General features: G+C 44.3%; 1 protein-coding gene across 3 annotated transcripts in view; it reads right to left on the bottom strand.

Annotated features, from left to right (window-relative positions):
• Positions 1-849: 849 nt before the first annotated feature.
• Positions 850-13,430, bottom strand: part of LOC106586613 (radixin) — a 55,521-nt gene continuing 42,940 nt past the window's right edge. For all 3 annotated transcript variants that reach the window (XM_045707423.2, XM_045707424.2, XM_045707425.2), the window contains exons 5-14: positions 12,026-12,177; positions 11,529-11,612; positions 11,269-11,415; positions 10,895-10,991; positions 9,967-10,130; positions 9,394-9,524; positions 5,878-6,038; positions 4,030-4,122; positions 2,009-2,218; positions 850-1,741 (exon numbers count right to left, since the gene is read on the bottom strand). In XM_045707423.2, coding sequence (XP_045563379.1) covers positions 1,577-1,741; positions 2,009-2,218; positions 4,030-4,122; positions 5,878-6,038; positions 9,394-9,524; positions 9,967-10,130; positions 10,895-10,991; positions 11,269-11,415; positions 11,529-11,612; positions 12,026-12,177 — 1,404 coding nt within the window. In that variant the 3' untranslated portion in view covers positions 850-1,576. The remainder of the gene's footprint in view (positions 1,742-2,008; positions 2,219-4,029; positions 4,123-5,877; positions 6,039-9,393; positions 9,525-9,966; positions 10,131-10,894; positions 10,992-11,268; positions 11,416-11,528; positions 11,613-12,025; positions 12,178-13,430) is intronic.

The following is a 13,430-nucleotide window of genomic DNA, read 5'->3' as shown; positions in this document are numbered from 1 at the left end:
TAGATACAGTAGGATGCTAGTGAGGCATGTGTGTATCAAAATGTGATAATGAAATTTCAACACTGGGGGCATATGTCAGACATGTACTGTAACCTACACTGATTGGGATGACAGTTAATAAGAAGTTTGTCACTTCAACATCATGATAATTATGCTAGACTTTCCTCCACTTTTGCATGTCAATCCAAATAGGCCTACCTGAAATATTCTTCACAACTTTTATTTCTACTTTTTTATTGTCATACTGAACGGAATGTCTGAAGATGATGCATACATAAATCAACTCTGACATCTGAAATTAAATTTAAAATCAAACAGTTGTTACATTTCCTGTGGTGATGAAGTTCATTGAATGACCTAGTGTGTTGTCATCCACAACACTATATAAAACACTACACATGTACTTTGGAAGGGTTACCGCCACGTTAGAGTTATGGGTTTCACTTAAATGATTTGACATCTAGAAGAGATCGGTACATACTGTACTGTGGTTGACATTACTATTTTACCTAGTCTTAGAATTCCCAGACTGGAACACTGGTTACATTGTGGGAGGCAACCCGTCGGTCTAGACTAGAGAGACTGTTTTACCAGTTGTAGGAGGAGCTAGACAGATCATTCGTTACATAACCTTAGTGTCTATACCATGATTTAGACCACTAAATTGTCTAAGGTGGTTTTATGGTTATTTTCCCTTCACTCATTCTTAAAATGCCTGGAAGGTGATTCATCTGGAATGTTCAAAATAAACAGTTCCTCATACCACTCCATCCATATCATTTTGAACTGCTGCCTCCCTCCCATCCTACCCTTATCCAACCTGGGATAAATACTTTCACTGACTGGAAGTAAGCAATATACATGGATTCTTTATTGTGGACCAAAATTTATGTTAACAAAACCTTCAATGGACGGTGAACAACACATCAAACGTATAGGTTAGAAGGGACAAATAAAATGCTGTGTTCAAATTCTGGAGGAATTAAACCACTGGTTCAACATCAGCTAACCCATGACTAGAGCACAGCTAATTCACCACAGTTAAATATGAAACCAAAACTAAAGTAATGTAAATGAAATGAGACAAATAAGGCAGTTTTTTAAGAAAACCATTTAAATACTTGATGATAAACAAAAAAAGTAAGGTACGGTATTTAAAGCTTTACATACAAGCTTGCCAACAACATCAAAAAGCTACAAATGGCAATTCTCTCAATAAAAGCAAGATATTCACCAATTTCTCTCTACATTATTTTTTTAAATCCATTCTTACATCAGACATGCAAGGGCTAAATTATCCTTTGCTCAAGGAGAAGTTCATTTCGGCAGGATATGTTACTTGTCATTCCAGATTGGATGATTCCAGATGTGGTTGGGTGGAGCTCTAAGCATGGAGCGGTTTGATTGGCCAACCACTAGTGGGCAGAGCTTTGGCAAGGCGTAATGGGTGGGACATTGAATCCACACACCTCTGGCCTTTTTGCAAGTAGGGATTTGGAGGAACGGGGTGGGAACGGGCAGGTTCGGCTGTACAAGAAAGTGAGCTGTTGTCATGGCAACGCGAGGGCGCAGTCTCTTACATGGACTCGAACTCGTCAATGCGCTGCTTGGTGTTGCCCTGTCGGATCTGGCGCAGGGTTTTGTACTTGTCCCTCCCAGCCTTCACGTTCTCCGCATGTAGCATGTCATTCTGGGTCTTCTTGGTGTCGTCCCTCGCCTGAGCCAACTCTGAACTCAGAGCCTGACAAAGATGGAGAGGGGAAAACAGAGAACACTTCATTTTGACAGTTGCAGACAGATGGTGTATTGATCTACTAACCCTAGGCCTAAACATAATCCTACATTTATTTTGCAGTCGATAGCTACAAGCATTTCGCTACACCCACAATAACATCTGCTAAATATGCGTGACCAATAAAACAGTATTTGATTTTTATCTTGTTGACAGTTTGAGCCTGTAGGGGTCTATCCATCCTAATGAAGTGAGGCCACGTCTTCCTTAGCCTACCTGCAGCTGTTTCTTGACGCGTTCGTTCTTCTGGGCCTCTGTGACACGTTCCTCCTCGCTGCGGTGGCTGGTGACCCCGTCACTGTGCAGCTCGGTACTGCCTTCTGCGTTCGTCTCATCTTGCTCATCGTGCTCCGGCGCCGGGGGTGATGACATCACAGACTTCAGCTCCTCTTTAGTCTTTTCCAGGTCTTCCTGGGCTGAGATGGCCTGGCGGGAGGGTTAATGTGGGAATAACTGATTGTCACTTGGCGTTCAATAAACTACTCATCTATTGTATCATATATAACAATCATACAGTACTGACACATTTCAATATTCTATTTGGAACAGGCAACACAAAAACATTCTTGCTCACAAACTCATACACCAACACATTTCAAGACAACTTTGTCAAAAGACAGGGACCCCGTTATTTAAAGTGCATGCCGGTGTGGTACCTGAGTAGACCAGAGACTTTCCAAAAACAATAAAACGCTCACGCAGACACACACATACTAAACTAGGGGTTAACGTGCAAATAAGGGACACATTTACATCTTAAAAACATCTTGTTCTGGCTCACGCACACAATTTCAACCTCAGCTCTTACTCATACATATACTGAACAAAAATAAACGCAACATGCTACAATTTCAAAGATTTTACTGAGTTACAGTTCATATAAGGAAATCAGTCAATTTAAATAAATTCACTATGGATTTCACATGACTGAGAATACAGATATGCATCTGTTGGTCAGATACCTTAAAAAAAAAGGTAGGGGCGTGGATCAGAAAACCAGTCAGTATCTGCTGTGACCCCCTATTTGCCTCATGCAGCGCGACTCATCTCCTTTGCATAGAGTTGATCAGGCTGTTGATTGTGGCCTGTGGAATGTTGTCCCACTCCTCTTCAATGGCTGTGCTAAGTTGTTGGATATTTGGGGGAACTAGAGCATACTGATGTACATGTAGATCCAGAGCATGTTCAATGGGTGACATTCCTGGTGAGTATGCAGGCCATGGAAGAACTTCCAGGAATTGTTTACAGATCCCTGCGACATGGGGCCATGCATTATCATGCTGAAACATGAGGTGATGGCAGCGGATGAATGGAATGACAATGGGCCTCAGGATCTCATCACGGTATCTCTATGCATTCAAATTGCCATCAATAAAATGCAATCGTGTTACTTATCCATAGCTTATGCCTGCCCATACCATAACGCCACCTCTACCATGGGGCACTCTGTTCACATTGACATCAGCAAACCGCTCACCCACACAATGCCATACACGTGGTCTGCGGTTGTGAGGCCGGTTGGACGTATGGCCAAATTCTCAAAAATTATGTTGGAGGCGGCTTATGGTAGAGAAATTAACATTAATTATCTGGCAACAGTTCTGGTGGACATTCAAAATTTGAGACATCTGTTGCATTGTGTTGTGTAACAAAACTGCACCTATTAAAGTGGCCTTTTATTGTCCCCAGCACAAGGTGCACCTGTGTAAAGATCATGCTGTTTAATCAGCTTCTTGATATGCCACACCTGTCAGGTGGATGGATTATCTTGGCAAAGGCGAAATGCTCACTAACAGGGATATAAATACATTTGTGCACACAATTTGAGAGAAATAAGCTTTTTGTGCGTATAGAACATCTCTGGGATATTTTATTTCAGCTCATGGAACCAACACTTTACATGTTGCCTTCAAATTTTTGTTCAGTGTACATTAGATCTTATGAATGCTGTTAAATGATTTGGTTTGAGGGCATACAGCCCCATACATTTTGATACAGACACTATTATTTATGTGTCAGTCCCAGGGGGCAGAGCAGTGGAGGCTGCTGGGGGGAGGACGGCTCATAATAATGGCTGGGACTGAGTGTTCTGGCTGGAATGGAGTGAATGGAATGGTACCAAACACATGAAAACCATACGTTTATGTTTGATACCATTCCATTAACTCTATTCCAGACATGATTATGATCCATCCTTCCCTCAGTAGCCGCCACTGGATCAGAGAGGTAGCCGTTACTTTGTGTTGCCATTCAGTCGCCTCCTCTTCCTTCTTCCTCTTGGCCTCTTCAAGCAGAGCGATTTTGGCAGTGAATTCTCCTAGCTCAGCGGCCTGCAAGAGACAAGCATAAAGCACTCTTCTGTCAGACACACACACCAACACACTGGCCACCAGACTGCAAGAGCTGCCCATGGCGCCCATGAGGTTTAATGAACCAACCAATATGAAAATGTGATTGCCACATGGTTCCATGGTGAGTACTGTTAACCATGTAATACCACCCATGTAATACCACCCATGTAATACCACCCATGTAATACCACCCATGAAATATTCCCTGAAATACCAAAGAGAGAGTGGGGGTGGTGAGAGCAGAGAACTTCCCCTGGGGCACGCTGCCTGCACATTAACACCTCAATCACAGATATCTGTCAGCACCCAGAGATTATATTTAGTTATCAATGCAAAATAGGCAGGTAGCCTGGCAGATAGGAGCGTTGGGCCAGTAACTGAAAGGTTGCTGGATCAAATCCCCAAGAAGGCAGTTAACCCAATGTTCCCCGGGCGCTGATGACGTGGATGTTGATTAAGGCAGCCCCCAGCACTTCTCTGATTTAGAGGGGTTGGGTTAAACGCAGAAGACACATTTCAGTTGAATGCATTCAGTTGTACAACTGACTAGGTATCTCCTTTTACCTTAAAGGTTACTGCCTCAGGGCCTTCCAACACTGTATAAATGTTATTTCCCTACACTTAACCCAATGACAAGGTGCCTAGTCTCTTTGGCTTATGGTCTCCCTCTCTCTGTAGCTCTCCGTAACTCTACCAACTTGGCAGTACTTTTTTGGGATGTTATTTCACACCTTATTACTGTAGCTCAGAACGCTTCCTTTGCATTATTACATACAGCCGGAAATAACTTTTGGATATTAGAGTGGTGTTAACTCACCAGCATTTTGTTTTACAAGCATTTTGCTACACCTGCAATGACATCTGCTAAATATGTGTATGCGACCAATCAAATTTGATTTGATGTGGAAACAGCTACATGAGCAATAAGCCTACTGTCAGTCATTTGGAGCTATAAGCCATTACTAGAGCTATGGGATTCCAGGTTAAATACCATGAGGAACAACCAAATCACCTTTGGAATACACGTCGTGAAAGCATCCATACATTTTGTGTAAGCAAGGGAGGTGTTTACAAGAGGTCAGTCAGTGCCACTCATTTACATAGAACCATATGTATTGACGTGATAATAACTTAGCAGGTACAGTGCAGATATGATTATTATTTTTTTGACCATGCTGGTCATTTATGAACATTTTAACATCTTGACCATGTTCTGTTATAATATCCACCCTGCACAGCCAGAAGAGGACTGGCCACCCCTCATAGCCTGGTTCCTCTCTAGGTTTCTTCCTAGGTTTTTGGCCTTTCTAGGGAGTTTTTCCTAGGGAGTTTTTCCTAGCCACCGTGCTTCTTTCACATGCTTTGCTTGCTGTTTGGGGTTTTAGGCTGGGTTTCTGTACAGCACTTTGAGATATCAGCTGATGTACGAAGGGCTATATAAATACATTTGATTTGATTTTGATTTAGAGTGTTTACAAAGGTTTTAGTGTGTTGGACAATCCAGAAGAGACCGATGACTTAGAGAATTGCTGTATACCTGTCTACAGTAGGTATATGTACATGGTACATCCTTCCTTCAGGTAATCAATCAATAGGAAGTCGAGTAGGGTGTCTATTATATTGCATTCATCAGTCATTTAATATAAAACCTGTGATTTCTTCAAGGAAGGAAGGAAAGAAGGATGCACTGAAAGTATGTCAACGTGGCCCTGATCGAAAGTGGTGAAGTGTTACCAATTGTTCCTGGTTCTTCATCTGGTCAGCGGACTGTTTAGCCAGCGCTGCCTTGGCCTCCTCCGCTGCCTGTCTCTCTCCCTCCAACCTTTCCGCCTCCTCCTTCGCTCTCTTCCTCTCCTGGTCCAACTCCAGGGCCCTGCGCGTCTGCACCTCCAGCTCTGTATGAGTGTGCACAGACAGACACACACACACACAATTACTGATTACAACAATGTACTGTATAACAAATATACTCAGATCTTAGCGAGAGTTGCACCTGTAGCGTCTGCTTCCAACTCACACTCAAACACCTAGATCCCCTGAACGCAGCTCACTCTCCAGATCCCAATCACCTGAATTCTGATCACCTGTTCACACACCTGTATGTCATTATCACACACTATTTAGTTCAGTTCTTGCACCCCATCATTGTGAGGTATTGTTTGTTTTGTGACACACTTCTATTCGGAGCTCTGTTTTTCCCGTAATTGAAACCTCCCGAGTTTGATAGTTTTTGCCTGCCTCACTAACGACGCCTATTCCCTGCCTGTATTTTAGCCTATCAGATTTCCTGTTGTCTACCTATTGCCTGATCTCCCGGACGACGTTACTAGCCTTTCCCCTGCCTGTACTGTTGCCTTTTTGGACCCCCTGTGTATGACCTTCTGCCTGCCCCTGGACCCAGCTACCTGCCTCCTCCTGTGTATGACCTTCTGCCTGCCCCTGGACCCAGCTACCTGCCTCCTCCTGTGGTCCTTTACTAATAAACACCTGCTGCGCCCTGCACTTGAAACCAGCTCTCTGTCTCCCATCGTGTTCATTACAGCACCCATCTTTCCTGACACACATTCATCTCATGAAACACAAGAGGAGGACATGAATAATCTCCCATGGAACACCAGTGTTTATATAGGGAGACAGAAAGATACCTCTGAGAAAGGCCTGACCTATATTTGATGAGAGCATTTCTAGAGGCAACATTCTGTAGAAATAAATCATTCTGATTCTGATGGGAATGGCCCTTTTGGGATCAAATCATTTTTTATCTCAGCCAAGCAAATAAACTCCTGTCTTTTACCAACAGAATGGATATGCAGTGATTCGTTAGATCTGCCGGGGATTTCAGGGCTGTAGCCAACTCTCTCCCTCCAGCCCTTCACTATGTAAATACCCCCCAGGTGTGTTCTGCCCTTTTCGGTTATGATGGTCGTGGTGCTACAAGTCAAGGGCCAACACAATAAAGAATGAATGTTCATGTCCCCCTCCCTGTAACATGATAAAACAGATAGCAGTCCTCCTATGGGCTCTAAATAATAGCCCATTCCTTACTCCAGGGTGTTGGTTGCGTGGTAACCTATGACATTTAAAATAAGTGAGATGATGCAAATCAGTCCCATTTACATTGTTCCTCTGAAGTTGTATCCTTTGTTTGTGTGTGTGTGCGTATGTGCGTGTGTGTAATGCATGTAATGTCTGTACATGCATGTAATGTCTCTGTGTGTGTGTGTGTGTGTGTGTGTGTGTGTGGTGTGTGTGTGTGTGTGTGTGTGTGTGTGTGTGTGTGTGCGTGTGTATATGTGCGTGTGTAATGCATGTGTGTAATGTACGTGTGTGCGCGTGTGTGTGAGTGTGTGTTGAGATGTACAGTTGAAGTCGGAAGTTTACATACACTTACGTTGGAGTCATTAAAACTCGTTTTTCAACCACTCCACAAATTTCTTGTTAACAAACTATAGTTTTGGCAAGTCGGTTAGGACATCTACTTTGTGCAGGACACAAGTACTTTTTCCAACAATTGCTTACAGACAGATTATTTCACTTATAAATTCACTGTATCACAATTCCAGTGGGTCAGAAGTTTACATACACTAAGTTGACTGTACCTTTAAAAAGCTCGGAAAATTCCAGAAAATTATGTCATGGCTTTAGAAGCTTCTGACAGGCTAATTGACATCATTTGAGTCAATTGGAGGTGTACCTGTGGATGTATTTCAAGGCCAACCTTCAAACTCAGTGCCTCTTTGCTTGACATCATGTACAAATCAAAAGAAATCAGCCAAGACCTCAGAAAAAAATTGTAGACCTCCACAAGTCTGGTTCATCCTTGGGAGCAATTTCCAAACGCCTGAAGGTATCACGTTCATCTGTACAAACATCATGGGACCACGCAGCATCATACCGCTCCTAGAGATGAACGTACTTTGGTGCGAAAAGTGCAAATCAATCCCAGAACAGCAGCAAAGGACCTTGTGAAGTTGCTGCAGGAAACAGGTACAAAGGTATCTATATCCACAGTAAAACGAGTCCTATATCGACATAACCTGAAAGGCCGCTCAGCAAGGAAGAAGCCACTGCTCCAAAACCAAAAGCCAGAATACGGTTTGCAACTGCACATGGGGACAAAGTCTGTACTTTCTGGAAATATGTCCTCTGGTCTGATGAAACAAAAATAGAACTGTTTGGCCATAATGACCATCGTTAAGTTTGGAGGAAAAAGGTGGAGGCTTGCAAGCCGAAGAACACCATCCCAACCGTGAAGGACGGGGGTGGCATCATGGTGTGGGGGTGCTTTGCTGCAGAAAGGACTTGTGCACTTCACAAAATAGATGGCATAATTGAGAAAGGAAAATTACGTGGATATATTGAAGCAACATCTCAAGACATCAGTCAGGAAGTTAAAGCTTGCTCGCAAATGGGTCTTCCAAATGGACAATGACCCCAAGCATACTTCCAAAGTTGTGGCAAAATGGCTTAACCTGTTAGGGCTAGGGGGCAGTATTGACACGGCCGGATAAAAAACGTACCCGATTTAATCTGGTTACTACTCCTGCCCAGTAACTAGAATATGCATATAATTATTGGCTTTGGATAGAAAACACCCTAAAGTTTCTAAAACTGTTTGAATGGTGTCTGTGAGTATAACAGAACTCATATGGCAGGCAAAAACCTGAGAAGATTCTGAACAGGAAGTGGCCTGTCTGACAAGTTGTTGTTCATCTTGGCTCTTTTTATTGAAGACTGAGGATCTTTGCTGTAACCTCTAGCCCATAGAGGTTAAGGACAACAAAGTCAAGGTATTGGAGTGGCCATCACAAAGCCCTGACCTCAATCCTATAGTTGTGGGCAGAACTGAAAAAGAGCGTGCGAGCAAGGAGGCCTACAAACCTGACTCAGTTACACCAGCTCTGTCGGTAGGAATGGGCTAAAATCCACCCAACTTATTGCGGGATTTTTGTGGATGGCTACCCGAAACGTTTGACCCAAGTTAAACAATTTAAAGGCAATGCTACCAAATACTAATTGAGTGTATGTAAACTTCTGACCCTCTGGGAATATGGTGAAAGAAATAAAAGCTGAAATAAATCATTCTCTCTACTATTATTCTGAAATTTCACAATCTTAAAATAAAGTGGTGATCCTAACTGACCAAAGACAGGGAATTTTTACTATGATTAAATGTCAGGAATTGTGACAAACTGAGTTTAAATGTATTGGCTAAGGTGTATGTAAAATTCCGACTTCAACTGTAGATACCTTTCTGGGCCTTTAGCGTCTGTTCCTCAATCTGTCTGAGCCTCTCGACAAGCTCGTCCTTCTCCTTCTCTATCTTTGCCCTCTCCTTCTCTGCATGCTCTCGTTTTCTCTTCTCGTTCTCTAGTTGGGCTCTGTAAAACAAAAGAGACATAGTTCAGTTGATGAAGATGCCTGGGCTAATAATATATTCAAATTAAATTAATTGGTGAATATCTTACTCATATCATTCAATATCAAACTATATTTTGATGTGTAAAATATGATCACAACACAGGTACAACTTTCTGCAATTTCAAGATGATTTACAAAAAGGTAAGACACAGAAATGCACATAAGAGCAATACAGCTCATTGGACACACGAGCGCAGCTGTCAGGATGGTGGATCGGGCTAATATTTCCATTGTATTTCTGTAATTCCCAATATCCGCTCTTCTCACCTCCTTTGAAGAATCAAGGGAATACAGAGATCCACCCTTTATGTGGCTCTGGTACAGACCAGACATATTTTAATACAATGCTGCCCCCTTCTGGTCAGAATCACAACTACATGTCTGCATGTGTTCCTTCTGTACCTTTCCATCTGTTTGTGGTGTTTCTCCTCCCTGGCCTGGGCCTTCATCTGCTGAACCTCGATGGTGTCAGGCTTCCTCCTCCTCATGTACAGTTCGTGGTTCCCCATGCACAGCGCCAGGATACGCTTGTTGATCCGCAACCGCGGCGCATAGAACACAAAATCCTATAGAGAGAGGAGTGGAGAGGAAAAGGGGAGAGGAGGGAGAGGCAGGGAGGAGAGAGAGGCATGGAGGAGAGAGGATGGAGAGGAGGAGGGAGAGGCAGGAAGGAGAAAGGAGGGGAGAGCGGCACAGAGGAGAGAGGCACGGAGGAGAGGAGAGGAGGGAGAGACAAGGAGGAGAGAGGATGAAGAAGAGGAGGGAGAGGCAGGGAGGAGAGAGGAGGGGAGAGGAGGAGGAGAGGAAAAGAGGAGAGGAGGGAGAGGAGGGAGCGGAGAGGCAGGGAGGAGACAGGAGGGGAGAGGCGGGGGGAGATGAGGGGAGAGGAGGAGGGAGAGGCAGGGAGGAGAGAGGATGGAGAGGAGGAGGGAGAGGCAGGGAAGAGACAGGAGAGGAGAAGCGGGGGGAGATGAGGGGAGAAGAAGAGAGGGGAGAGGAAGAGTGAGGGGAGAGGAGGAGGGAGAGGCAGGGAGGAGAGAGGAAGGGAGAGGAGGGGAGAGGAGGGAGGGGAGAAAAGGAAAAGCGGAAGGGGTTGACAAATTTTGCAGGCAATTTTACATTTAAGGAATTTAGCACTCTTTTTACTAATTTACAGATTAGTGCAATGTCTTTATTATATTATCATTGTTTATTGTACATTGTGTTGTATTGTTTCCTTCTGCCTTCCCCAACCTTCCCAGTAGACTGACTAACCCTAAACGTAACCCTACCTTCCTGGTAGACTGACTAACCCCAAACCTAACCCTACCTTCACAGTAGACTGACTTACTGGAGCTTTCTTGTCGATGGGTTTGATGACAAACTTCTTGTCGCTGAAGGAGATGTTCCTGATCTCGCTCCAGGGGAAGCCAATCTTTGGTGTCAACCTGGGGAGGAGGGAAGGAAAAACACAGACTGTCTCAACACTATGCTAGTACAGTACTATGCCATGTGAAGGTAACTACCTACCCATATCAGTGTAGTACTAAATTAAACTAGAGGTACATGGCCAGCAGAGGGCGACAGTGTCATGGAGTATATCTGACAAGGCCATGCTCAGGTAGCCACAAAGGCTCTCTTTACGTTCCACCTTAGTGGATGAATGGCATATTCCACCTTCCACTCTAAAATAACAAAAAAACTGTATATATCAGTATTGCGTACTTGTCCTCGTGTTCGTAGATATTGAGTCCCAGTGCATCCACACCCAGCCACAACTCTGTTCCCTTCTTGTTCTTGATCTCAAAGTAGTTGACTCCATACATCTCCAGGTCCTGGGCTATCTTCAGATACTCCATCACTGAGTCCTCTCTGTGGACACAAACACACATTAGAAACAGTTAGAACTTGTGTAGAGAAGCAAGTTTGACACTAACAGACTCATATAAAGAAAGACACATATAGACTCTCATACAAAGCCCTACCTGAGCATGCCTCTGTGTTCCTCATGCCAGGTCTGTATTCTGTCCTCCCACTGCTCCTTAGTCAACTTGTGCTGCTCCAAGACTCTGCAGGACACACAAAAACACACAAAGGGTTATTCAAACCAGGTTATTCAAAAAGGGCCACACTAGAGGCCTAGCATCAAAAGACAGAACAGATTTATAGTGAGGGAGGGGCAAGCCACTCTACTGAAGAACAACTCCTTTACAAAAGCACACAATCCCTCCCTCCAGCACACACTCTAACGGGGGAGTATGGAGAGAATTCATGAAGTAGAAGGACATTCCAGCCTCCTCAACCATTGTAGGGGCAATTTCAATAGAGATCCTCTGAGTTACTATGACAGCAAGACTCTTCCCCTGGTATTCTTTGAGTGGGACAGAGAGGGGCAGAGGAAGTGAAGGTGGAAATGTGGAGGTCTCTTCTGTACAGAGAGGGTAAGAGAGGGGACAGAGAGATGTGTGTGTGGGGTACGGACCTCTGTGGCAGAAGGCGGTCGGAGGTGAGATAGCCAGGCCTGTGGAGGTCTTTGTTGTAGTCTGCGTATTTGGCCTGGACAGAGTAGGAGGCCAGCAGCACGGCTGTCTCTGGAGGACAGTAGTTCTCATCATTCAGGATGGCCTCCTTTACCTGGCATGGGCAGGGAACACACACAGAAACACACACTTGTTTAAATACTTTGTTTGGATCTGCAATGTACATTGTGAGTGCAAAGGACACCAATAAACACTGAACAAAAATAAACGTAACATGCAACAATTTCAAAGATTTTACTGAGTTACAGTTCATAGAAGGAAATCAGTTAATTGAAATAATTTCATTAGGCCCTAATCTATGGATTTCACATGACTGGGAATACAGATATGCATCTGTTGGTCACAGATACCTTTAAAAAAAGGTAGGAGCGTGGATCAGAAAATCAGTCAGTATCTGGTATGACCACCATTTGCCTCATGCAGTGTGACACATCTCCTTCGCATAAAGTTAATCAGGCTGTTGATTGTGGCCTGTGGAATGTTGTCCCAGTCCTCTTTAATGGCTGTGCAAAGTTGCTGGATATTGCCGGGATCTGGAACTCACTGTCGTAGAAGTCGATCCAGAGGATCCCAAACATGCTCAATGTCTGGTGATGGAAGAACTGGGACATTTTCAGCTTCCAGGAATTGTGTACAGATCCTTGCGACATGGGGTAGTGCATTATCATGCTGAAACATGAGGTGATGGTGGCAGATGAATGGAATGACAATGGGCCTCGGGATCTCATCACAGTATCTCTGTGCATTAAAATTGCCATTAATAAAACGCAATCGTGTTCGTCGTCTGTAGCTAATGCCTGCCCATACCATAATCCCACCGCCACCATGGGGCACTATGTTCACAACGTTGACATCAGCAAACCGCTCGCCCACACAACGCCATACACACTGTCTGTCATCTGCCCGGTACAATTGAAACCGGGATTCATCCGTGAAGAGCACACTTCTCCAGCATGCCAGTGGCCATCGAAGTTCAGCATTTGCCCACTGAAGTCGGTTATGACACCTGACTGTGGTCAGGTCAAGACCCTGGTGAGGACGACGAGCACGCAAATGAGCTTCCCTTCTGACAGTTTGTGCAGAAACCTTTCGGTTGAGCAAACCCACAGCTGCCCGGATGGCTGGTCTCAGAGGATCCCGCAGGTGAAGACTCCAGATGTGGAGGTCCTGGGCTGGCATGGTTAGACGTGGTCGGTTGGACGTACTGCCAAATTCTCTAAAACAACATTGGAGGCGGCTTATGGTGGATAAATTAACATTAAATTCTCTGGCAACAGCTCTGGTGGACAATCCTGCAGTCAGCATGTCAATTGCACGCTCCCTCAAAACTTAAGACATCTTTGGCAT

This window comes from Salmo salar, chromosome 25, assembly GCF_965601325.2.
Source record: "Salmo salar chromosome 25, fSalSal1, whole genome shotgun sequence".
In the NCBI taxonomy this organism is placed as follows: Eukaryota; Metazoa; Chordata; class Actinopteri; order Salmoniformes; family Salmonidae; genus Salmo; species Salmo salar.
Note: the sequence above shows the minus strand (reverse complement) of the source record. Positions and strands in the feature narration are given on the sequence as shown.